We start from the raw sequence: 26318 nt of genomic DNA on the forward strand, positions 1-26318 counted from the left end.
GTCTCCTAAACAGACTCAAGTCTCCCCTCAGAAAGTCCAATGTAAAAACTTTATTGATGTTCCTCTTGATATCACCAGATTCCGAGAACACTGTAGTTTCATGATCACTGTGCCCCAGGAGCCTCCCAGCAGCACATCTCTGTTTAGAAACTTTAACAAAGTTCCACCCCTGACTGACTTCTTGCTCGCAAGCTGGGTTTGCTGCACACTGGAAAGATTCCATGAGTGCTTTGGACGCCGACCAGATTCCTTCCTGACTGCTCGGGCTCCCTGCCCAACATCTCTTTGTTTATCAAGACCTAGTCTGTGCTCTGACTGCTCGGGGTCCCTGCAAATGCCTTCGCTTTGCTGTGACCCCTGTTCAGGCCTCTCAGTCGCTTCCTCTGCTCCCATCCCTCGCTGCTTCCAGGGCGCTGTTTGTTCAAAACAGCCAAAATCCCTCCCACACCCAGATCGGCTTCACCCTGCGGCGGCAGCGGCCGGGACCGGCGGGTCTGACCGGGACCGGAGCGGCGGCGGCGGCTCCAGCTCAGGTGGGACCCGCGATCGGCTGTGCCCCACTCGGTGCTGAGGGCGGGCAGAGGGGGCCGGTGCTCGGGCGGGAGGTGTCGGTGTCACCCGTGTGTGGGCTGGCACGGGATGAACCTGAACGTGCCTCAGAGCCCGAAGCGCTGCAGGCGCCGAGTGGGGGCAGAAAGCGCCGCATCGTGCCTGCTGCGGGGCCGAGGCTTCTCGGCGCTGCCCTCAGTGCCAGGAGCCGCTCCGAGCTCACAGGCAGGGAGGGAGCCCCAGCGGCCGTGCCGGCTGAGGTAGAATTTAGTGCCAGCCTTTTCTTTCCTCCTCCCTTCTTCTCCCTTCTTTTCTCTGTTCAAATCTGAAGAGGCCTCAGCTGCCTCCCTGTTTCCTTCCTCTCTCACGTTCCAGGTCCTGTTTCCCAGACCTTGTTCTTTCATTATAAAACCCTTGATAACCCCTTCCCCACTTCAGGCTTTGTTGGATCCTTGTTTTTCTGCCTTCTGGCTGCTGTTGGTGAAGGTCTGGCTTTGATGAGCACACTCTGCTCCAGAAACCAGCCTTGTAGTTATCCCAATCTCCTGCTGCTGAGGGCTTCCTTAGGCTCTTGTGGAAATCAGAAATATGCAGGAAATTTTACTTTCTTGAGGTTAGAATGGTCTCTGCAAGTCCTTGAAATGTGAGCATGATGGTTAAATTCCCACTGTGCAAATGAAGCTTTTCCCCTTCTTTCCCCCACTGCAGGCTCCGTCCTCTCCCTTGCTTTGTCATCTCAACAACTGCTAAGGAAACCTTTCTCATCTTAATGACTGGCAGTGCAACTGCTCTTTAGTTCAGTTTTACAACAGGTTTTACAGTCAGGCTCTGCCCAGGCTATGGATTTGGATTTTTGTTGGTGCTTAGCAAGCTCTGTGCTTGCTTTCTGCAAGGCTCAAAGAATGACCCTGGCAGGGAGTTGTGCACTCCCTGTTTAGAAATGGAGTGCATTAAACCAGGTTCCTTTGAAAGCCATTTGAAGTGAGTGAAATTAAGGCACTGGAATTCCTTTGGGAAATGCTCCATTTAGGACAGACCCACAGTGCCAGAAGCTGTTTGTCTGATGGTCAGTGCATGCTCTGATCAGTGCAGGGCCAGCCCCTCAAGAAATGCATGAGCCAAAGCCAGCCAGGAGAGGAAAAGATACGAGCTGAGCTCAGAGAGCTGGCCAGTGGAATTCCCACCGATGTGCCTGGAGCATGGCCCTCCCCTGCAGCTTTTCTTACAGTTCAGTGTTCCAAAAGCTAAAAGCTGATGCTCAGGACTTTGGGATCTGGCTTGTAATTGCAGAGGGGATGAGCTCCCTTACTGGAACTCAGGCACTGGAGTGCCACAAGCCTGCAGTCAGATTGCTTCTCCTTCAGCTTAAATGCAATGAGGGTTTTTTTAGTTTGTTTCTAATTTTGTCAGTTTGTTATGTTTTGGGGTTTTTTATGTGTCCTTAGAGATGCTACAAGAAGAGAAAGAACAGAGCAGAAATAGGCTGGTGCCAGACTGACACAGTAATTGCTATTTTACTCTTCTTCTTTTCCTTTTAAAAATATATGTAGATACAATGAACTTTTAAACTCTCTGGTTTGGGAGAAACACTCTTTTTTCCCTTTCTTTGGAAGAGATATGTGAGTCCTGAGACTCTGGGCCAATGCTCCCTGCATTCCATTTATGTTTTTACAATTAAACAAGGGGCTCATAAGATTGACAAGGAAGATACAGCTGCTGGCAGCAGCCTCCAAACTCCCTGGGTGATGCAGAGAGCAGTAGGGTGTGAAGACTGCTTTCAGTGTGAGATTAATCCATAATAACCTGCTCACTGACACCAAAGTCACTTCTTAGAAGCCGCTTGTTATTTCCCGAGGTGCAGGATCTGGAGTGTTTGACAGAGCCTGTGCCGCGCCCGCCGGCTCCAGCAGGGCTGGAAGCTCCATGGAGCAGCTCAGCGCCCGCTCCGCGCTCGGCCCTCCGAGCCCGGCACGGAGCGGGGCTCTGGACACATCCCCGCGGTGGGGCAGAGCCGCTGCTCGGGGCCGGGGATCCTTTATCCCCCTGCTGCCGCTGCCAGGAGCCGAGGGCACAGTCCTGGTTCCGAGGCTGGAGCCCTGCTGCTTTACCTCTCTTTCTCTTGCAATGATTGGTTTGATAACAAATCCAAATAATTCCCCCCAGTCGTGTCTCTTATTCCGGTGACCGGTGAGAGATCTCTCCCTGGCCTTTTCCCGATCCTCGAGCCTTTCCTGCTGTGTTCTGTTGTCTGCCCAGGGGCAGCAGGAGAGGCACAGAGCGCTTTTGCTGGCCCCGGGCACCTGGCCAGGCCCAGCCCAGCCCATAAATCCCTGCTGTAATTCACTGTGGAGACCTCCAGAAGCGGCTTCCCCGGGGCTGCGGTTCTTCACCAGCTCCAGCAGAGTGGGGTTCTTTTTCTTACAAACTGCCAGGACTCCGTTTCTTCATCCAGAAAAGACTCATCTTTATTGCACAGCTCACATTTTATAAGATTATTAGCTGGCACCTGGTTAGATCTAATTGGTTCACAATACTCTGACAGTTCACTGGCCAGCAAATGGCATTTTGCATTTCCATTAAACCTCTCTATCTTTGGTTATTTTGCATATGTTCTTCAGTGATTTGCATGGGATGGATTTCTTGTTTTTACAAGTGTGAACCTGTTTTTCTTTACGACAACGAATTGTTCTGCAGACTGATTCTCATTTCTCTAATTCTCTCTCATGGGAATTAACAGTCGAGCTGTGAGCTGCACCCAGCTCAATTTCAATTCCCCTTTTTTTTTTTTTTGTTTTTTTTTTAAAGAAGCTTATGTATTCTGACATAAAACACTTTGCTCCTGTAAGATTACTACATTTTTAAGGTTATTACTGGTTATCTATTAGGTACAGGATAAGACACATGAAAGACAGGTTACAATCAACAAAATGCTCCAATTTTTGTATTCTCAAGTCCAATCATGTCCCTGACTAAGGGCCTTGCAGCATGGGAGAACACAAAGATAATGTCCAGTGTCTCTTAGGGAACAGAAATAAATGACCACTGTTCTAAAGTCCCTATGGCTTGAACTCAGGGGTTGTGCTGCTGAGGCAGGAGGAAGTCCAGCAGCTGGGAATGTTGACCTTTACATGACTGAATGTTTTTCTGGAAGCCTGGAGCAGGAAACAGCTGAAGAGGGTTGGTAGAACACAATATCAGGGAGGGAAATATTGTAGGACAGAAGGCCTCTGTTGCCAATTTCCTTTCCAAGTCTCTGGACACAGCCATGTGCTGGCAGTCCTGCTTCTGTCCCTGTCCTGGCAACCAAGGCTGGGTGGTGACAAGGTCACCTCTCTTCTCCCTGGGCCTCGATTTCTCCAAGGCCATGGATGTCTGACCAGGTGAGCAGGTGACCCTTTAAACCTGCTGATGATACAACACATGCACACCTCCTCCCTCAGTCCATCCATCAGCCAGGCCCTGCCATTGCCCACTCGGTTGGAGATCCTCATATGTGGGACTGGTCCAGCTGTGACTCAGACCCAGCTGGATTTTACCCCAAAAGAGCCAGGCATTGGTTTCAAGCCCTGGGAATCATTTGTTAAATTCAGGGCCAGCCTGAGAGTTCCCCCATCAGCGTTGGGTTTTTAGGTTAAGTTGCCCAAGTTCTGCTTCCCTTTTGCTTACTTGTTTTCCCTCTCTGGTTACAGTTCTAGAATGTTCCACTGCTGAGTGTATCTATTGTTGCTTCCCCTTTGTTTGGGGTCTCTGGATCCTGCCCCTCCTATTGTGCAGGGCTTTTCCCTCTTTGCAGTTTCTCAGCCTTTATAAAGTTCTTTCAGGCAGCTCCATGGGACCTGCTCCTTTTCATTTTCACCAAACTCACCTGAAGTCAGGGAACCAGAGAGGTTTGGCACAGCCACCCTCACTGTGACACCTACAGAAAAGCCTCTAAAAATACTTTAAGTATTTTATTATTGTTCAGACATCCTTTAGGAGCCAATTCCCCTTTCTTTTTGTATTAAAAATACCATGCACATCTCTTGCTATGAGCATGAAGGGAACATCAAACCAAAACAATACATGCAGTGAAACAAGAAACTACAGTAATCAAGAATAAGTCAGATAATACATATAATTAATAACATATGTGAAATTGGATGATTATCAGTGTGTTAAACACTGCACCATCACCCAGAGGCTGCAGCAGCTGCCAAACCTCATTTCAGTGAGGACCTGGAGAGCCATTCCCAGGAAAGGTGTCCAAGCTCACTCTAAAAACTGATCCAGCTGTCATATCATTAGAGGGTCAAATTGCCAAGTCCAAGAGACTGGAATAGAGCTCTGAGGCAGAAAACATCTGGGTTTGTTGGCACTTTTCCAGCCAGGTAGAGCCAGGGCCTGGCCAGAGCCCAGACCCTCATTGGGAGGGTCTCCCTCACATACCTTAAAAACAAATCTCTCAATAACAGCAGCTCTGAGATGCCCCAAACACAGCAAACTGCTGGAGTGCTCCTGTGAGAGTACCTGGGGCTGTGTCTGATCCCCACAGAGCAGAAGCTGCCTTGCCCTCAGCAGGGCACAGCCCTGTCCCATGAGGATGTGTCACAAGAGGGTCAGGAAAGACCACAGGACCTCAGCTCAGATGAGGCTTTTGACAGAGCCCAGAGATCTCATCCTGGAGCTCTGAAAACACAGGAAAATCATGGGACAGCCCTGGGTCAAGGCACAGCAGCCCTGCTGGAACAAGAGAAGGGACCAAAGGCTGAGCAGGCAGTGCAGGGAACAGCTGCAGACAGCCTGGTCAGAGAGATGCACCTGCAGCTGGGGAACAGAGCAGAGAGATCCCAAAGGGACACGTGTCTGTAGATAGTGACACAAAGATCTGTCAAAGTTCATGGAAAGCCAGGTATCAATAAGGTAATGATACCTTATGGATAATGCCTGTTATAAAAATGAGTGAACTCACATGGTGGAAGCAATAGATCAGCAGTGACTGTCTCAGGAATTGGAGACAATATTCTTCCAGCATTCCTGTATCCATACCAGTGAAACACTGAACAGCTGACAGTGGATAACAGCCATAATGCAGAACAACCCCCCACTCTGCTGTGTTATCTCTGGAAGATAAACCAAAAGAGATGACAATGAATGATCCTGTCAGGGAGTGCAGCCCTGACACCTGTGCAATGTGTGAGAGGATCAAGGGCCCAACAAACTGTATCTGCTTCTATCCAAAAGCAGGTGTTTATCAGTGTTTCATCACTGCTGTTTCAGTCAGATCTGGCTTATCTCTAGAAGAAAATTACCATATCTTGCAGTGTAGACAAACATTTTTAAACAAAATTAACTTGTGACTTCAAATTAGTTGCAGTGGAATTCAATGTCACCTCAGCAGCATCAGGGGTACACTTAAAGTTGCATCTTTAATACTAAATAAAAACTGATCTTAATAAATCTGGAATAGAAGATGAAATGGCTTTAAGTGAAGGAGACTGAAACTTGACCTCATTTGAACTCAGCAACGCTCAAACCTGACAGAAATCCACTTCAACATGAATGACTTAAAAAATTAACTCAACTGAGTAATAAAACATAACATTACTCAGATCTAACTTTGCTTAATCTTACCAACACTAAAATCATATTCAAATAAAACGTAACCAAACTAACAATCAATATCCTTAAAAGTTCTGGGTACTACAGAATGCAGCTTAGTTCTGGTGCTATTAATACCAAAAGGCACTGAAAATGTGAACCAAGCATGAAATAACAACATGATGGATTTACTGGAGGGAGTAGAGAAATGTGACAAATACGGTGACTCTATGTAATTTACATTGAGAAAACTTCATGGCAGCTGCAAATTTTATGGAACCATAACTTTACTCAGACCTTTTAAAGTGCAATTGTACCAAAAGAAACAACAATGCAGAATCTGGCAAAGTGTCCAACAAACCGGGATCTTCTTGAAATTGTGTTTAGTGTAACACCATATGGTAAATGTTATCAGCATTTCTGATAAAGAAATTAGATCGTGTTATGCTGCACAAAATATTATTATTATTATTATTAATACAAAATAAAACCAATAGTAGTGCTGTACTGCATTTGCCGCTTTGAATCTCTCCAGTAACAATTCTCAAAGAAATCAGAGTTTGCGGAAAAACACAAGATTAACTTTAAAAAAGCATCACTTTTAAGACATTCTAAAACAGGGAGCGTGAGGCTTCAGCAAGCAGGGGCGCTCAGAGACCTTTCGGCAGATGCCGGGGGCTTCGCCCCGCGGCAGGGAGGGAACCGCAGCGGGGGAGTGAGTTCGCCCGGGGCCAACCGGAGCCGCCGTGCCGGGCCGGGCAAAGCCGAGCCCCGGGAGTGGGGAAAGGCTCGGTGGCAGCGAGGGGCTGGGCGGGGAAAGCCGAGCTGAGACCCCGCCCGGGGCTCGGGATGACGCGGGGCCGCCCCGAACTTTCCAAAGTGCTCCGCATAGCGGAAGGGATTTGGGTTCTGATCCCGCAATCCGGGCTGGCAGCGCCGCAAGGCGCCAGAACGGTGAAAGGACCGATCCCGGAGAAGGCTGCAGGGAACGCCGGGGAGAGGGACTGGGGCTGGGTCGGGGAGCAAAACGGCCGTAAAATGATGGTCTGCGGCCCCGGCCTTGATTGATGGAACCGGCTGCACGCCGATGGGCCGTACTCGCTGTGTCCGGCCGGGAGCGGAGCGGCGGCGGCGGCACCCGGAGCCCGGAGAGGAGCGGCGGAGACCGGAGGCGGCTCCAGCCCAGGTGCGACCCGCGGTCGGTGCTGCCGCAGCTCGGGGCTCGCTGCGGGCGGAGGGGGTCGCGCTGAGGGCTGGGGGGTTTTGGCGAGTTCCTTGTGCCGGCTTCCCCCGTGTCCCCCCTGCGCTGTGATCGCCGAGGGAGCGGCTGCCCGCGGTCTCCTCCGTGCCCGGATCGCCGGGACGAGCCGGTGCCGCGGCAGCGATGGCTCATCCCGGCTGCTCTCGGTAGGAAGGAGGCGGCTGCACCGTGCCCGGGACAGTTCCCGACCGGGCGGCACCGGGCTGGGGGCCGGTGCTCGGGCGGGAGGTGTCGGTGCCACCCGTGTCTGGGCTGGCACGGGATGAACCTGAACGTGCCTCAGAGCCCGAAGCGCTGCAGGCGCCGAGTGCTGGCAGAAAGCGCCGCATCGTGGCTGCTGCGGGGCCGAGGCTTCTCGGCGCTGCCCTGTGTGCCAGGAGCCGCTCCGTGCTCACAGGCAGGGAGGGAGCCCCAGCGGCCGTGCCGGCGCTCGGTGTCCCCGGGCTCCAAGGCGCCGGGGCAGGGAATGCGGGGCACAGTGGTGAGCAGCCCGGGGCCGCTGGTTCTTGCCCCTCTGCAGGCGGACTCCGAGCCGCAGCTGCCCCGGGCCAGCAGCAGCCGGCAGCTCGCAGGCGCTCTCAGCGCCCGTCCCGGCACGGAGCTGGGCTGCAGCGGCTGCAGAGCCCCAGGGGCCGCGGCTGCGGGCACCGCAGAGCTGCCGGAGGCTGCGCTTGTCTCCGCAGCTGCTGCCGCACCTCTGGGCAGCGGGGAGAGCGCAGCCAGAGCTGGCAGCGCCCTCCTGAGCCTCGGGGTCCCGCAGGGCCGGCACCGGCAGTGACCTCTCATCGTGTCCCTTTCAGGGTGCCATCAGCGCCGGTGTAAAGCTGTTCCCGGGGCCGAGCTTCCAAAGGCTCTGCCGGCACTCTGGATGTCTCGGGAGCAATGTGCTGTTTATTCCAAGCCGACAGACACTGGTTGTGAGCAGGAGGAGAGTGAATCCTGCTCCTTTCGTGGGGTGGTGAATGAGCCCCTGGAGAACAGATCAGCAACAGGGAATAGACACAGAAGATTGCAGGGTGAGTGCAGGGCCACCCCTGTGGCCTCTAGGGAGGGGACAGTGTCCCCTCCGAAAGACAGGGCTGGCAGGTGTGTGGCTGTTTCCAGTGGTGTGGAAGAGGCCTCGTGCTCTGCTGGGCCCCATCGGTGGCTGGAAGCAAGAGCCCCAGGTGCCCCCAAGGCTGTGCAGTTCTCCTGCTGCAGCCTGTCCCCACAGCTGTGTCCCTGGCTGTCCCCACAGCTATGTCCCTGCCTGTGTCCAGGCTCTTGGCTCTCTGGCTGCCAGCTGAGTGAGGCCCACACTGGCTCAGGGCTCCCTGCTCTGCTCCCTGGCCATGGGCTGAGCAGATTGCAGGGCCGGCTCTGCTTCTGGCAGCCAGCAGCTCTTTCCTGCTCCAGGTGAATGGTTCAGATCCCATCCCGTGGGCACGGCGGTGCTGATTCTGCTGCTCCTGGTGCTGGTGCTGGCTTTGGGGGTGGCCTTGGCTGTGCAGTCAGGTAAGGGAGGGGCAGCAGCCTGGGCCCAGCCCCTCGGGGCAGAGCAGGCTCCCTGCTCCCTGCACAGGGGAATGCTCAGACCTTCTCCTCTTCCCCCTGCAGCACCACAGGATCCAGTTACACCTGAGGTTCTGCAGTGCTGTCCCCATGGCTGGGTTGGGTACAATGGGATCTGCTACTACTTCTCAAGAGATGACGGCACCTGGGAGCAGGGTCAGGAATCTTGCTCCAAGCTTGGGGCCTCCTTGGCCATTCTTATGGATGAGGCCATGGTGAGTGAGGGGCTGCGGGCGGTGTGGGGTGGCTGAGGGGAGCCTGGGGGTGCTCCTGGGCCGGGCTCGGTGCTCGTAGGGACGGGGCTGCAGCCCCGGGCCGGGGCCTTGCAGGGAAGGAGCCCCGGTGGGCGGGGGCAGCCCCGGGCACGTGTCCCCCCGAGGGGCCGGGGCAGCTCCCACTCCTCTCTCCTGGGCAGGATTTGCTCTTCCGCCTCCGCGGGAACGGCGATTTCTGGCTCGGGCTGCGCAGACGGGGCGAGCGCCTGCAGTGGGAGGACGGCAGCAGCTACAGCTCCCGGTGAGTGCCGGGGAGCCGGGCAGGGCCTGGGGGCACAGGGACACAAGGTGTTCCCCTGGTATCTTGGTTTGGCAAGACAGGTGTCTCTTAAGAAAGGTAGGAGCCTTCCCTGAAATGGAAATTGTAAACCCCCTCCCTCTGAGTTAATGTAATTTTGAAATTACAAGGCTCTCAGTCTAAGATATGGAAGTAGGAATGACACTTCTTGACTAGGAGAACTATAAATACAAATGTAATCATAGAAACAAAAAGAAACCTACTGGCTGGTTTAAAATATTACCCGACACCGTGTGGGTCAGGGTGTTGGCAGCTGTCCCATTCAGTGGTGGCTGCAGCCCTCCTGCAGTGACAGGTGTGGTTGTGTTGGGTCAGTGCTCCTGTAGAAGGGTGTTTTCCTCAGAAGGTCCAGTCACGGTGTAGATGGGCCTGGTCTTCTACTGGAAAAGGCTGTTGTGGTGTTCCAAACCTCAGATTATATCCAGGTAGGAATGGTTGTCTCCTCCCCCTGGACAGACCATCTCACAATGGGATGATGGAATTTTGTCAGCCATGCAGCGACATTCACTTGCCCATTAACAGAATGTATCTCCCGGAGGGAGGATTGAGTGGAGGAGATGAAGAAAACTGCCCAGTTAACAGAAGATAACTGCTCCTCCTCTAGCAGATGGGAATAGAATATCCCTATTTCCAACCTAAGGCACCGGGCAGCCAGCGCTGGCTCTGCTCTTCCCTGCAGGGTTCCTGTCTTTGGCAGTGCTGACTGTGTGTACCTGGCTGACAGGAGACTGAGGAGTGAGAACTGCTCAAGGGAGCATCCGTATGTCTGCAGCAAGGCCCAAGCTCCCCTGTAACAGGGGCTGCAGAAAGGACCTTCTCCACGCTGGGCAGTGCCAGCTTCACCTCTGAGCCCAGCACTGGGCTGCCCTTCCTCAGCTGCACCCTGTGCCTTGCACTTCCTCTCAGGGTCACCTCAGTGCCTCTTCATCCCCAGTGCCAGCGCTGGGCTGGGGCTGCAAAGGAAAAGTCTCTGCTATCCATCCTGCCACCGATGCTCCTGGAGTGAGTGCACTGCCCTCATTATATGTGAGAAACATGGCTCACTATTTACACTTTTTATAAAAGTTTAATAAGAGTTAAAATCCCACCCTGGGGTGCTTGGCTATTTGTACACAGTTAACTTAAACTATGTTCTCTATATACTGTTACATTTTAGAGCTACATGCATATTGAAATGAGTTGTAACAAACATAACTTTGAATTTACATGTTGTTTTGTTTGTTTTTTACTTTTGACTTGTCTTCAGGCCATCTTGTACCTTAAACTAATAGATTTTATTTTTTTCTTATGGTTCTGTCTTTTTGTATTTTCACTGCCTGATAACGAGGGTCAATAAAGTGGGGTTTTTTTCCATGCTCTGGTTTTTGCTTCTGTTATCTTGTCTTACTGATAGGGAAGTCCCCAAATGTGGGAAATCACTTATTTTATACCATTTTCTGAGTTAGTTACATGAAACAATCTTTCCAACATGTCAGTTCCTATTATGCTATGCTCTAAGTCTCTATTACACCTCTATTTATAAAAGCCATAAAGTGCATACATAAAACTGACAGTTTATACTATATCAAAAGCAGTAATTACAATTTTTAATGTATCAGGATTTTTGACATCAATAATAACTTGCAAAACAAAAGTAATACATAAATGCAGAAGCCAGTACCTATATTTGTTATTTATAACATTCTAGAACAAGCTCAGTCAGGAAATCCAAATTGCCCTGGGCTCTTGGAAATCATCACAAAGTGGCCTGAAGGTGAGAATTTTGGACTGTCCTTGGAGATGTGAGAAATGACCCTCACTTTTAAAATTTTAAAGGTTTATTAAACCTTAACAAAAAATACAAGAATGGACTGAATAAGGAAAAATTACAGCACTGGGGTCTCTGACTGTCAGCCCTGTGCTCATTTACACAGTGGCTGCTCTGCCTTTCATACCCTCAGCCCCTCCCAAAGTTTTGTCAGTCAGCTCCTTCTCTGCCCTCCACAGGTGGAGATCCCTTCCTCACACCTTGACTGGAGCTCAGGTGTTGTCCTGTGCCCCTCCTGGTAATGAGCCAGCCCTCCCCAAATGCCCTGGGTACTCAGGCTGCTGCAGGGGGAGGGAAAGGGGACTGTGGGGGGACATATTACAGTAACAGCACATTTACAAAACTTCTCCTAACATACAGGTAATATCTGTCTCCTACTTGTGAGAGCCAAGCATCACATCATTCATCTATAACAAACCTCACTTTTCCATTCCTGTGAGTCATTTGGCTTGAAGAATTACCTGCCATTTTCAATTCTGATAATCTCTCAAGAAAACCTTTAATGACTCACACTATCTGTTGATGAGGGTGAGGACAGTGGGAACAGAAGGAAAAAACATCTCAGGTTTTCTTTAGACTTATTTGGAATGGACAAAATGGGATCACAGAGCTCTGGTGTGGCTTTCTTTCCCCATCTACCCAGGGGGTTGCTGCTCTTAGCAGGTGGATCTCAGTGGTGGGTACAGAGGCCAGCTCAGTCTTGCCTTCTGGTTCCTGTTGCATTAACAGACAGCTGAGCAAGGACAGAGCTCTGGGGTGCCTTTCTTGCCCCCACCTTACCCTGCCTATGGGATTGCTGCCCACAGCAGGGCTGTGGAGAATTCTCAGTGGTGAGCACAGGGGCCAACCTGGTCTTGCCCTCTATTTCTTGTTTCACTCTACTTGTTGGTCCTTAAGGGAACTGCCCCAATACCTCTTAGGGTTTCCCCAGCAGATGCTTGTAATCCTCATCTGTTAAAGCAGGACAATTACATCAATAAATGACACATTCCAACTCCCTGCCCAAAGTGTTAGTTAAACAATCCTCAAGCTGGCTGGAATCTCAACTCCACTTTTGGGACATCTCTGGGCTGCTTTGGTCTCTCTCACCCAATCTGGATGTCACAGTCTATTCTTTGGGCTCTCTCACCCAATCTGGATGTCACAGTCTATTCTTTGGGCTCTCTCACCAGCCTTTAATTCTGTTGCTGCGAGTCTGCCCTCGCTTTGTGCTTGGCACAGCCCATTCAGCTCTTGGGTAGAAGGACCCTTCCAAGCCAAAAGGATTTCTGAGGCAGGACTAACCTGCAGCACCTGGGTGCCCTCAGGCCATCCCTCAAAAAGGAAAAGTGACTTCTGGACCCTGGGAGAGCCAAGTGATCTGTTGGCAGGAGAAATCAGGGATGGAGAAGGTGATTCCAGCTCTGCTGGTTGCTGCTCCTCCCCATTGGACAGGAGAGGATCAAGCACATTCCATCAGCCTTTGCTTCCTTAGGGCATGAAATCCCTGAGGAGACAAGGCCACCTCAGGGCCATCAGATCCCACCTGAGAGAAGGAAATGCTAAAAACCTCACCATGGTCTCAGCCACTAAAATGAGGAACTTTCCTTGTGGGTCCCCAATACCCACAAAGCCCAGCTGGTGTTGAAAATTGCACTCACATTCAGGGGGCAAAACCAATAAGGAGTCACAGACAGCTGAGGTAAAATTGGGGTTCCATAAAAATAGGATTTCTCTTTGTTTTTAACAGAGGCAGATTTTCATGTTTTAAGCCCAAATCTTCTCTGACACACAAAAGGACATTAAATACAGAAACGTGAAACATTTGGTGTTTGGCAATTCTGTTTTTACATGAAGTCTGGCTGGATGAACACTACTGATGCACACAAATACTGAGACTGCTACTGCAAACAGCAGAAATTACTGACAATTCTCTTCTACTGGCAGGATGAGTGAACATGTCTAAAGGTTTCTTTGTGTGGAGAGCAGCTACAATGAATGGTTTCAGCATCAAAATCAACTGGAAAACAATGATTTCAGGTAAAGTGTTAAAGAAATGAACGCTGTGTTATAGATATATACTATAGTATTGGCTTTTGACAAATATTAAACTGGATTCTGTATTTGTGGTGTTAGAGTGACTTTTCTATAAAGATATAGTTTCTATTTATATGCTATCTAAAACTTAGAAATAGCTGATCTAGATATGCTTGTGTTAAAATGCCTGCTTGGTTGAGATAATATCCAAGGAACAAATGGTGAGGACCCTGCTCCTCATGTGCCAACTATCAGCACTCATCTTCTGAAGGCAGTGTGGACCCAGGCCCAAGAACTGAAGGTGATGATAAAATGGACTGAAACCACAACCAAGAAATGTGCATGCTCTAAAAAGCAGGACCTGAGGAGGCACCATGCAAAACAGTTCTTGGGGTATGTAAACCAGTTTGGGGGAAATTTACATATGCACCAAGCAGATGCAGTAGAAATGCTGTATAAAGGGTGTTTCCAAAGTAGCAGCTGTGCTCTCCAAACACACCTGCTGTAACCTCTGCTGTGTTGACTTTGTCTCCTATTAAACACCTTCATTAAACTTTTACTTTTTACCAGAAGAGTGCTAACAAGAACCATGCTTTTCACACGGTATTTAATGTATTTTCTGAGTCGCATTTTCAAGATGACACACAGACTAAACTGACTGAGGCAGTTTGAAATGCAAAGAATTTAGGGAAGTGGTACAAAAGGTTTCTGTCTGACTAACGGTCTGCTGAACCACTAAGAAACAGAACATGCCACTGTTAAAACCAAAGGAACCCGGGAATTTCCTTTTTCCCTTCTGGGCAGAGCGAGGTGACGCAGCCGGGCAGCCCCTGCAGCAGGGCCGGGCTGGGTCCCTTCCCCCGGGCCCCTTCCCCATCCCAGCCCCGCTGCCGGGCAGGAGAGGGGGTGCTGCGGGCCGGATGGAGCCGGCCTGGCTCTCACCTGACTGCTTGTCATCCCCCCAGCCCGGCCCAGCCCAGCCCCGGCAGCAGCCCCAGGCCAGCTAGGGGATTTTACCCCAGAGGAGCCGCCGCAGCCGTCGGGAAGGGGGAAGGAGAAGCCGCCCCTCTCCCAGCCAGCCCAGCCCCAGAGCGCTGCTGGTGCTGGTGCTGCTGCTGCTGCTGCTGCTGCTGCTGCTGGTGCTGAGCTCTGGCCGTGCTGATCAGATCTGAGCCGATCGGAATCAGATCTGAGCCGCTCCCCAGCCGCAGCCCCGCGTCTGTATCGGGGTCAGAGCAAACATCTGCAGGCTCCGAGCACCATGGTAACCCTTCAGTGCTGCCGTCCTAACTCGAGCGAGATACAAGAACAAGATACAAACATGTAAAAGAACAGCATGAAAACACCATGGTCAGTGAGGGGGAGGTTAAGTCCCAGATGGAAGGGATGAGGAGATGCCTTAAATTTAAAGCTGAAATCCTCTTGTAGAAAAGACACTTTTTCCCTAAAATGCATAAAATTATGGGGAGATGAAGGGTTCAAATTGATATCCAACAGAGGCCTCCATACTAAAGTAAGCAGATGTTAAAGCAGCTGTAATCTCACGAGAAGTTTGAACAGAGAAAGAGAGAAGAGTAATCCTGTACTGCCAGGAGAAAACCTCTGTTCCCAGGGATGGAGATGACTTTAGAAATAAATAATAATAACTTTTGCCTTTAACCAGCTCATCTTTAAAACAATACCCCATAAGTCAACATGAGCCATAAACAAGCTGTAGGAAGGCTTGTAGAAAATGAGAGAAGCTTCACAATAAATTCCCCTTGGCAGATGCTATTTGTGACCAAATTAGGAACCAGGAGAAAACTGTTTTTCCTCTTGTGGAGAAGTCTCGTTAACATTAAGAAGAGGGACTTCTCTCCCCAAATGAACTGAAGAAAGTTTACTATCTCTAAAATAGTCCCACTATCTGACGCTGGGGATAATTACTAAAACATCTTTGCCAGCAGAAAACACAAGTGCAACGTCCATCTGTAGTGGAAACAAATCTATGCAGCGACTCATAAATTTCCTTCCCCCAACAGCTGTTGTTGATAACACAATTATCCATTACAGAATGGCACACTTGCTCTCTTGCCTGTTCACAGGCTATTACAGCCTAAACTCATTGGTCTCTCTCTTCTATTAACTGAACAGCTGCATTAAAGGTTCTATCTCTATTCCTTAAAGGTGCTCCTATAAGATCACTGAAAAGGCAAGCTATTGTAAGCTGGTCACGTAGGTGATTTAAGCAGGTTAAACAAAGCAGTTGATTTCCCCTTGTTCTATTTTGGTTACTGTCATCGTTTGAGCCTGGCGCAATGCCAGTGCCCCCACGAGAATACCTCTTTCCCTGGTATCTACTGTGAGATGTGATCAGAGACAGAGCAGAGCAGGCTCCAACTTAAGATTGAAAGGGAAAAAAGAAAAACACACAGAACACACAGAACACAGGATGAAAACCTTCCAAATTTCTTCCTCCTCCCGCCACCAAATTTCCAATTCCATTACCACCTGTTAGATAATCAATTCTCAGTTCCTCGAGAAGAGAGGAGTCCCTCTTGCACTACAGACTTCCCCAGGAAACAGTCAAAACTTCTCGTGTTTCCATGTCACGTGTGGCACCGCCCGGAGAACATTTCTGCCATCGTGACCTCTTCCTTCCATGCCCAGTGCTCTCACCACTGCACATGGATCAGAGCTGCTTCTAGGGTTTTTTCCTTTAAGGATACTTTGTCCAGTTCCAAAAAGAGCACAGTCCCTCTCCTTTTGGGACACCTGTCCCCCCCCAAATTTCACCCCCTGGGGCTGAGGGGTCTCTTGAACAGAGATCATCTTCCTCTTCCTCTTCTTCAAAGACGGAGGGCATCACCACCACTCTCCTCACCTGTCGTCTCTGTTCACACTCCTCCACATCACTGCACTCTCCTGGCTCTGAGCCATCGCCTCCCCCTAGAATGCAGTCTCTGTGTCACAGGAACTCAAGTGGTTCTGCTGTGGCTATACAAGCAAAGTCCAGACAAAGGCCACTCCATCATCTCCTCCCACCTAGGATTCTTCTCAACATCTCTCTGTCTCATCAACTCCAGGAGGAATCAGCATTTGCAAGGTTTCCATCATCCCCAGAAGGGTTAAAAGTCCCAGGCTCTGCCGGTTTGGTTCATGAACTCCCACGCCTGGCTGCCCTGCTGGGCACAGGCTGCTCTCTCTCTCTCTCTCTCTCTCTCTCTTTCTCTCCAGGGGGGGAATGGGGGATGGCTGCCTGAAGCCTTGCAGTGCTTCTCCACCCTTCGGCCCAGGCCTGCCCTACCTCCCTCCGGCCGCATGGCTCCCCTCCCCATGCCCAGCTCGGAGCCGGGCAGGGAAAGGTCTGCTCTCTTCCAAGACTGGAACTCGAAAGAGGAAATTCCCCTGGGAGTTCACAGCTTTTTACCCCCTGTGTTCTCAGAGGCGTATCCATGCCCTTAGAGGACAAACCAGGTGCCAATATTAAAATCTGAACACCAATTGGCATGACCACATCATCCTAAAAAACTTCATTTTCTCTCAAACCACGACAGTTACCTTCCACCATCAGTTAAACTGTACAGACAATACAAGTCCATGTGGGACAGCCCAGGCCATGCCCAGCACGTGTCCAGTGCTCTATTTCTTTCTGGACCTCTGTTGCTGGCATTAGCCCCTGATCCCAGTGTCTCAGGAGATGCTGAATTTGTTCTTTGTGATGTTGTTCAGCCTCCAAACACAGTGGGGTTACTCGCCCCAGTGATTCCAGAATTGATGGCAAGCTGGTGTTTGAGCAAGGTTAAAATTTTACAAAATTGCCAAGGTTTCCAAGCTGTTTCTATGCTCCAGCTGAGCTCCCTACTGTAGGACTTATCGGTGTGTTTGCACTCTGGACCAACTCTTATGGTGGGTAACTATGGTAACAGGATTAATGCCATCTCTCCTTACAATTGTTACATTCCATGCCTACAATCAGTAGTTTGTATAAAAATTTCTAGTGGATATAAATTATATTTTTTAGCCAGCCTTTGGTACACATTGCACATTTTCCCTTTGCTGTAACACAATTGCTTTGACAAAAAAAACAAATAACACAAACCAAACACTCACACACTTAGTTTGGCCAAACTACATAAAACATACATTCATTGCTATAACAACTTTTACCCCAAATTATTTGCTTTTATCACTTCAAATTGTAATCCAAATCTTGGAATAATATACTTCAACAAAATTTGGGCTACTGTTTGAGCTGTAGCCTGAGCCACAGGGACTGCTTCTACCTACTGAGTCAATTAATAACTAATAGAGATTTCCACCTGCCCACTCTGGGTAATTTGGTAAAATCAATCTGGATCCTTTTAAATGGCCTCTGTACTATATGGCAGCCCCCACAGGGATGAGTCCTCCACACCTTTTTGTTCACTTTTTAACATGTGAAACGTCCCTGGGTAATTTGTTTTCTGATTTCAAATATTCTTACATACCCATTGAATTTTAGAAAATGATCACAAAGTGCTCTTGTTCCTCAGTGAGCCCATCCATGTCTGTCTGGCTGAGGGTTTTAGTCCTACCACCAGGGAGAATCTACTGCCCCCCTTCAGATTTTCCCCTAACTTCTTTATGGCTGCCAACTCTGCTAAGGAAGAAATATGGTGTTTTGTTCTGTGTTCTGCTTTCCAAAAAGCCATAATTACAGTGCTGTTTTCCCTCAAGGCAGATTTTTGCTTCATTGCCAGCCAGTTAGGGGAGGTTATCAAGAGAGCCTCATATTTTACTACTGTTTTAACTGTTTGTAGAACTCATTCAGTTTCCTCTAATTCTTTTCCTGTGATCTTTTTTTTAGATCAATTTTTGTTCCCTCTTCCCTTCTATTTTCTTCTTAAATGCTACACCTCCTATATTTATATTTGGGTCATTTCCATTTTCATCTTTCTCAAACCAGAGAAATTTTCCCTATTGAGGACCAATTTGATTGCTATAAGGAGCTAATCCATTGAATCCTTAATTTTTCCCCATCCTGTACATTTTTCTATTTTTAACACACACACCCATGAAGCTGCTGTGATTGTGACAGGCAGCACTAACATGTGGATGTGCCACTAACACAGGTTTCATCTTGTCCCTAAGTATTCTTAAAGATGCTACAAGTGAAAGAGAATAGAAATAGGCTGAAGCAACACTGGCATAGTAATTGATAATTTACTCTTCCTCTTTTCCTTTTAAAATTATATGTAGTTTACATGAACTTTCAACTCTGTGGTTTGGGAGAAACACTCTTTTTTCCCCATGTTTGGAAGAGATTTGCAAGTCCTGAGACCCTGGGCCAATGCTCCCTGCATTTTATTTATGTTTTTACAATTAAACAAGGGGCAGATGCGATTGACAAGGAAGATACAGCTCAGGAGCTCATCAGGCAGCAGCCTCCAAACTCTCTGGGTGATGCAGAGAGCAGTAGGGTGTGAAGACTGCTTTCAGTGTGAGATTAATCCATCATAACCTGCTCACTGACATCAAAGTCACTTCTTAGAAGCCACTTGTTATTTCCCGAGGTGCAGGACCTGGAGTGTTTGACAGAGCCTGGGCAGAATGATGAAGAATATTCCAGTCAGATTTCTCCTTCCCTTCCTGTGCCAGCAAGAGAAACTCATCCTCGTTAGGGGTTTTGTTCCTGTGGGACAGTGTGTAGGTCAGAGCTAAAGCAGTGCCCAGGAGCATCAATGATTTAATCTGCACTGCCCCCCAGCCGTGTGAGCTCTGAGCAGGGCGCTGGGAAGTGGGGCCGAGCCAATTTCGGGCACTCGGACTCGGAGCCTGAAGGGTTTGGAGACAACAGCGGAGGCTGAGCTCCCTCTGTGGTCAGAGAGGGGAGACACCTTCCTCTGCAGGGAATGCTTTTCCAGCCGGGTCCTCAGCGTCTCCATGTCCTTCCCAACCCGAGGGGCCAGAGCTGGACACAGCACTCCAGGTGTGCCCTCACCAGGGCCAGGTACAGGGGCAGAATGACCTCCCTGCTCCTGCTGGCCACACCATTCCTGATCCAGGCCAGGAGCCCTTGGCCTTCTTGCCCACCTGGGCACTCTGCTGGCTCATGTTCAGCCGGCTGTGGACCAGCACCCCCAGGTCCCTTTGTGCCTGGGCACTGTCCCCATTGTCCAGCCACACCATCCCCAGCCCAGAGCACTGCGGGGGTTATTGTGGCCAAAATGCAGGACTGGGCACTTGGACTTATTAAACTTCATCTCCTTGGACTCTGCCCATCCATCCAACAGTTCCAGGTGTCTCTGCAGAGTCCTCCTGCCTTCCCACAGATGGACACAGCTCAGAGTCCTCTGCAGATTTACTAATGAAAGCCTCAATCCCCTCATTCATGTCACCAATAAAAATATTATAAAATATTAGTATAAAAAATATTGCCCAATAGAGATGGATGAAAAGAAGGAAGTCAGTAACTGCCTTCTCCTTATCTGCAGTTACTGAGTTCCCTCCTGCATCCAAAAAGAGAACAAAAGCTGGTCTTACCCTTCCTTTTACCATTAATGTATTTGTAAACACGTGTTGATTATCCTTTACAAAAGTTGCCAATTGAAGTTCAAACTGAGTTTTGACCTCCCTAGTTTCTTCCCTGCATTCCCTAGGAGCCCCCTTAAATACTTCCGCAGAAGCCTGACCCTCCTTCCAAAGATGATATGTCCTCTTTTTATTCCTAAGATCCTTCAAAACCCACCTTGCCCATCCAGGCTGGACGTTTGCCTCGTGGACTCATCTTTGGGCACACAGGGACAGTCTGTTCCTGTGCCAAAGATCTCTGGTTTGAAGTATGCCCACCTTTCCTGAACTCCTTTGTTTTCAAGGACTGCTTCCCAAGCAACTCTGAATAAGTCTCCTAAACAGGCCCAAGTCTCCCCTCAGAAAGTCCAATGTAAAAACTTTATTGATGTTCCTCTTGATATCACCAGATTCCGAGAACACTGTAGTTTCATGATCACTGTGCCCCAGGAGCCTCCCAGCAGCACATCTCTGTTTAGAAACTTTAACAAAGTTCCACCCCTGACTGACCCCTTGCTCCCAAGCTGTGCTGGCTGCGCCCTGGAAAAATTCCATGAGAGCTTTGGACGCCGACCAGATTCCTGATTGCTCTGGCTCCCTGCCAACGCTGATTGATCAAAACGGCCACAATCCCTCCCGCTACAGATATTTTCTCTATCTTGTTGCGCCGTGCCCGCTGTGTCTGACCGGGAGCGGAGCGGCGGCGGCGGGCAAGGCATTCGGGTCATTGCGGAGCGGCGGCGGCACCCGGAGCCCGGAGAGGAGCGGCGGAGCTCGGAGGCGGCTCCAGCCCAGGTGGGACCCGCGGTCGGTGCTGCCCCAGCTCGGGGCTCGCTGCGGGCAGCGGGGACCGCGCTGAGGGCCGCGGTGTTCTGGCGAGTTCCTTGTGCCGGCTTCCCCCGTGTCCCCCCTGGGCTGAGATCGTCGAGGGAGCGGCTGCCCGCGGTCTCCCCCTTGCCTGGACCCCCGGGGACGAGCCGGTGAGGCGGCAGCGATGGCTCATCCCGGCTGCTCTCGGTAGGTCGGAGGCGGCTGCTCCGTGCCCGGGACAGTTCCCGGCCGTGCGGCACCGGGCTGGGGGCCGGTGCTCGGGCGGGAGGTGTCGGTGCCACCCGTGTGTGGGCTGGCACGGGATGAACTTGAACGTGCGTCAGAGCCCAAAGCGCTGCAGGCGCCGAGTGCGGGCAGAAAGCGCCGCATCGTGGCTGCTGCGGGGCCGAGGCTTCTCGGCGCTGCCCTGTGTGCCAGGAGCCGCTCCGTGCTCACAGGCAGGGAGGGAGCCCCAGCGGCCGTGCCGGCGCTCGGTGTGCCCGGGCTCCAAGGCGCCGGGGCAGGGAATGCGGGGCACAGTGGTGAGCAGCCCGGGGCCGCTGGTTCTTGCCCCTGGGCAGGCGGACTCCGAGCCGCAGCTGCCCCGGGCCAGCAGCAGCCGGCAGCTCGCAGGCGCTCTCAGCGCCCGTCCCGGCACGGAGCTGGGCTGCAGCGGCTGCAGAGCCCCAGGGGACGCGGCTGCGGGCACCGGAGAGCTGCCGGAGGCTGCGCTTGTCTCCGCAGCTGCTGCCGCACCTCTGGGCAGCGGGGAGAGCGCAGCCAGAGCTGGCAGCGCCCGCCTGAGCCTCGGCGTCCCGCAGGGCCGGCACCGGCAGTGACCTCTCATCGTGTCCCTTTCAGGGTGCCATCAGCGCCAGTGTAAAGCTGTTCCCGAGGCCGAGCTCCCAAAGGCTTTGCCAGCACTCCTGATGCCTCAGCAGCAAAGGGCTGTTTGTTCCAGGCAGAGAGATGCCGGCTGTGAGCAGGAGGAGAGTGATTTCTGTCCCATTCCTCGAACTGTTAATGAGCCCCAGCATCTCCAGGAGGGACCAGCAGCGGGGGTTCCACACTTGCCAGGGGTGAAAGAAACCACTTGGCATAAGCAGGGGGATGCCCCTTGTGAGCGTGCAGTGAGTGCAGATGAGGAGAATGGATTCTGCACCAGGGATGGCAGTGTGAGGGAGCTCCTGGGTCCCCAGGGCAAATCAGCAACCAACAATGAACACGAAAGGAAGCTCAGAAGATTGCTGGGTGAGTGCAGGACCACCCCTGTGGCCTCTGTCCTCTCCCAAAGACAGGGCTGGCAGGTGTGTGGCTGCTTCCCAATGTCTGGAAGAAGCCTCGTGTTCTGCTGGGCCCCATCAGTGGCTGGAAGCAAGAGCCCCAGCTGCCCCCAAGGCTGTGCAGTTCTGCTGCAGCCTGTCCCCACAGCTGTGTCCCTGGCTGTCCCCACAGCTGTGTCCCTGCCTGTGTCCATGCTCTTGGCTCTCTGGCTGCCAGCTGAGTGAGGCCCACACTGGCTCAGGCCTCCCTGCTCTGCTCCCTGGCCATGGGCTGAGCAGATTGCAGGGCTGGCTCTGCTTCTGGCAGCCAGCAGCTCTTTCCTGCTCCAGGTGAATGGTTCAGGTCCCATCCTGTGGGCACGGCGCTGCTGATTCTGCTGCTCCTGGTGCTGGTGGTGGCTTTGGGGGTGGCCTTGGCTGTGCAGTCAGGTAAGGGAGGGGCAGCAGCCTGGGCCCAGCACCTCGGGGCAGAGCAGGCTCCCTGCTCCCTACAGAGGGGAATGCTCAGACCTTCTCTTCCCGGTTCAACACCACAGGTTCCAGTTACACCTGAGACTCCACAGTGTGTTCTGGGCTGTCCCCCTGGCTGGGTTTGGCACAATGGGGTCTGCTACTACTTCTCAAGGGATTACAGCACCTGGGAGCAGGGTCAGGAACGTTGCTCCCAGCTCAATGCCTCCCTGGCCATTGCCAAGGATGAGGAGGCCATGGTGAGTGAGGGGCTGTGGGCGGTGTGGGGTGGCTGAGGGGAGCCTGGGGGTGCTCCTGGGCCGGGCTCGGTGCTCGTAGGGCCGGGGCTGCAGCCCCGGGCCGGGGCCTTGCAGGGAAGGAGCCCCGGCGGGCGGGGGCAGCCCCGGGCACGTGTCCCCCCGAGGGGCCGGGGCAGCTCCCACTCCTCTCTCCTGGGCAGGATTTGCTCTTCCACCTCTGCGGGAACGGCGATTTCTGGCTCGGGCTGCGCAGACGGGGCGAGCGCCTGCAGTGGGAGGACGGCAGCAGCTACAGCTCCCGGTGAGTGCCGGGGAGCCGGGCAGGGCCTGGGGGGACAGGGACACAAGGTGTTCCCCTGACAACCGGCGCTGTCTCTGCTCTTCCCTGCAGGGTTCCTGTCCTCGGCAATTCCCAGTGTGTGTACCTGGCTGACGGGAAAAGATTCAGGAGTGAGTTCTGCTCCAATGAGCGGCCGTATGTCTGCAGCAAGGCCCAAGCTCCCCTGTAACAGGGGCTGCAGAAAGGACCTTCTCCACGCTGGGCAGTGCCAGCTTCACCTCTGAGCCCAGCACAGGGCTGCCCTTCCTCAGCTGCACCCTGTGCCTTGCACTTCCTCTCAGGGTCACCTCAGTGCCTCTTCAACCCCAGTGCCAGCGCTGGGCTGGGGCTGCAAAGGAAAAGTCTCTGCAATCCATCCTGCCACCGATGCTGCCTGCAGTGAGTGCATTGTACTTCTTATATTTGAGAAACACAGCTCATTATTTAAAATTTAAAGTTTATAAAGGGGTCAAATCCTGCAATGTGATGCTTGGCTATTTGCCTATTATTAGCTAAACTATGTTCTTCAAATACTGTTTTATTATAGGGCTACATGCATACTGTTAGATTTTATACATATTCAAACATTCACAGAGTTTATACATATTCAAAGATTCCTTTAATATGTTCTTTTTTTGGTTTCAACTTTTGACTTGTCTTCATGCCATCTTCTCAATTATACTAATACAATTTAGTTTTCCTTGTGGTTCTATCTTCTTTTATTTTCTTTCCCTGATAATGAGGGTTAATAAATTATTTTTACTCAGTTCTCCTGTGTATGTTTCTGTGATCTTGTCTTCCAGATAAGACTGTCCCCAAATATGGGAAATCAATTATTTTACACCATTTTCTGAGTTAGTTACATGAAACAATCTTTCCAACATTTCAGTCTCTATTATGCTATGGTCTAAGATAGTGTCGATTACACCAGTATTTATAAAAGCTGTACAGTGCATACATAAACTGACATTATACTATATCAAAAGCAGTAACTACAAATTGCACCATATCAGGATTTCTGTGATCAATAACAACTTGCAAAACAAAACAAAGTTAAAACATAAATGTGAAAGCCAATATCTATGTTTATTATTTATAACATTCTACTACAAGCTTGATTGGGAAATCCAAATTGCCCTGGGCTCTTGAAATCAACACAAACTGGTCTGAAGGTGAGAATTTTGGACTGTCCTTGGAGATGTGAGAAATGACCCTCACTTTTAAAATTTTAAAGGTTTATTAAACCTTAACAAAAAATACAACAATGGACTGAATAAGGAAAAATTACGGTGCTGGGGTTGCTGTGACTGTCAGCCCTGTGCTCATTTACACAGTGGCTGCTCTGCCTTTTATACCCTCAGCCCCTCCCAAAGTTTTGTCAGTCAGCTCCTTCTCTGCCCTCCACAGGTGGAGATCCCTTCCTCACACCTTGACTGGAGCTCAGGTGCTGTCCTGTGCCCCTCCTGGTAATGAGCCGGCCCTCCCCAAATGCCCTGACAGTTTGCCAGTCCCTGTTCCCTCGGCTGCAGACTGGGAGGACAGATGCTGGGATGAGCATCTCACCTCTCTGGGCATCCAGACCCCGTGGAGTCATTGGACCTGAACCAGCCCAAAGCCTCTCTTACCTTTTGCTGCTCTCAGGAGGGAAAAGCAAAGCAGGCAGAAGCATCCCCAAAGTGCCTGTGGATCCATGGTGGGCTCCGGGAGCCGGGCAGGAGGCAGGGAAGGGAGGGGGTGGGAGAGAAGGGACTGCACAGCAAAAGTGCCAAGATCAGCAGTGCTGGGCAGTGGGGCCCGACCTTCTCCCTGTCCCCTCCTTACCCAAGGGAATGCAAATAATTAAACCTTTGTGCCAACCCCAGCAGCCACGGAGGGTGTGTGTAGAATATGATGTAGATAATTCATGCTTTGGAGATTGTATAAAAATTATAAAGATCCAACCATGCCTCTGACCCCCATGGCCAGAAGCAGGGCTTTTCATTTCCAAAAGATTTCCCGGACTCACCCAGATAAAATCATGGCCATTAACGAGTGAATGAGTCTTTCCTGGCTGATCAGCGACCATCTCCCAAGAATGTCCAGAACATTCACCCAACAACACCTGGGAGAGATTACATGGAAAAACAGGGATGTCCTGGCTACAGCTGAAAGGAAGAGCATTTCCAGGAGCCCAGACAGCCATCCAAGCCATGGTCTGACTTTTGTACAGGACTGCATCTGTATAGTTCCCGTTATACATATGTAGGAACTTACAGAAATCTGAGGTCATTTCTGCTCCAGGCAGAATAAACTGTGCAGAAGCTGGCTGCCTGGAGCAGTTGGGGTGACACTCTTGGGAGATGCTGACACTACATCTGTCTGTCCCAAGGTCACCCAGTGTCAAAGTCCGGGGCTGACGCTCTCTTGGCTGTGGCGATTTTATAATATTTTATTTTTTGGCTGTTGATCTAATAAATTTATAAAATATTTTTTCATAAATTTGGCTTCAGAATTGATAATTTATAACAGTACCTCTTTAAATACCTGTAAGCCCCAACTATCAGTGTGCAGTTGGAGGCAAACTGCCCTCACCTACCCAGCGCTGTGTTCCTCATACTTTACCACATTAATTAATAAATTGATTGCTGCTGGAATATTGGCATAGTCAAGCTTCTTATTTATAACAATTTCTGAAAGTTTCACTAAAAAAAAAAATCTTTTTGAGTGTCGTTTTTAGGTAATTTTCTGATTTTAAAATTATATATTCTATGCCTTCTCTTTCAAAAGTCATCATAATGGCTGTTTTCTGCTATGGACTACTTTTCTCCCATTTTTTATATATATTTTGCTCCAGAAAAGCAAGTAGCAAGTTACACAACTAGAATGCAAAGGACAACGTTTTCTTGGTGTTTGGGTTATTAAAAGAAATTACCATATTTCAAAAATGAAGCTACTGGTATCAGATTTGCTGTCTTTATTTAACACAGAGAGATTTGATTGCATTTTTAATCTATCTGCTCTCATGTAACTGTTTGCAGAAATGAGAAATTGAAGCCACTTGGGTTTCCTGACTAAAGGCTGGGATGTTGGGACCAAGCACTGTGGTTCTTAGGAAACATTTCCTGCACCTGTAGCAACAGCAGCATCTGCAAATCCCAGCAGCATTTGGTGAAATGTCCCAAATCCCTGGGTGCACCAGGCATCAGAGATGGGAATCACTTAGCCTGCACTGCCTTTATCCTTGGTTGTGGTACCCCAAAAGAGTGGGAAGGAGTTTTCAGACTGATGAGAATAATGAGCCAAGGCTTTTGAGGTTTTTCCTTTGAAATCCAGCACCACTTGTTTGCTGGGC

The 26318-nt window shown here is 50.5% G+C and overlaps 1 protein-coding gene across 4 annotated transcripts; it reads left to right on the forward strand.

Annotated features, from left to right (window-relative positions):
• The first annotated feature begins 177 nt into the window (after nt 1-177).
• On the forward strand, nt 178-23451 carry LOC103823388 (C-type lectin domain family 2 member B-like). Of its 4 annotated transcripts, none has more exons than XM_050976164.1 (6): nt 178-533; nt 8188-8403; nt 8783-8881; nt 8984-9153; nt 9354-9454; nt 23060-23429. In XM_050976164.1, exons 1-6 carry the CDS (start codon nt 335-337, stop codon nt 23175-23177), a joined length of 903 nt encoding a protein of 300 aa, XP_050832121.1. In that variant the 5' UTR covers nt 178-334; the 3' UTR covers nt 23178-23429. The 4 variants fall into 4 exon arrangements, with proteins under 4 accessions (XP_050832121.1, XP_050832123.1, XP_050832122.1 ...); XM_050976165.1 differs by lacking the exon at nt 23060-23429 and adding an exon at nt 10191-10864 and having other exon boundaries at nt 185-533; XM_050976167.1 differs by lacking the exon at nt 178-533 and adding an exon at nt 3330-7312 and having other exon boundaries at nt 23060-23403.
• Nucleotides 23452-26318: the final 2867 nt, after the last annotated feature.

Source organism: Serinus canaria, chromosome 6 (genome assembly GCF_022539315.1).
Source record: "Serinus canaria isolate serCan28SL12 chromosome 6, serCan2020, whole genome shotgun sequence".
NCBI classification, from domain to species: Eukaryota; Metazoa; Chordata; class Aves; order Passeriformes; family Fringillidae; genus Serinus; species Serinus canaria.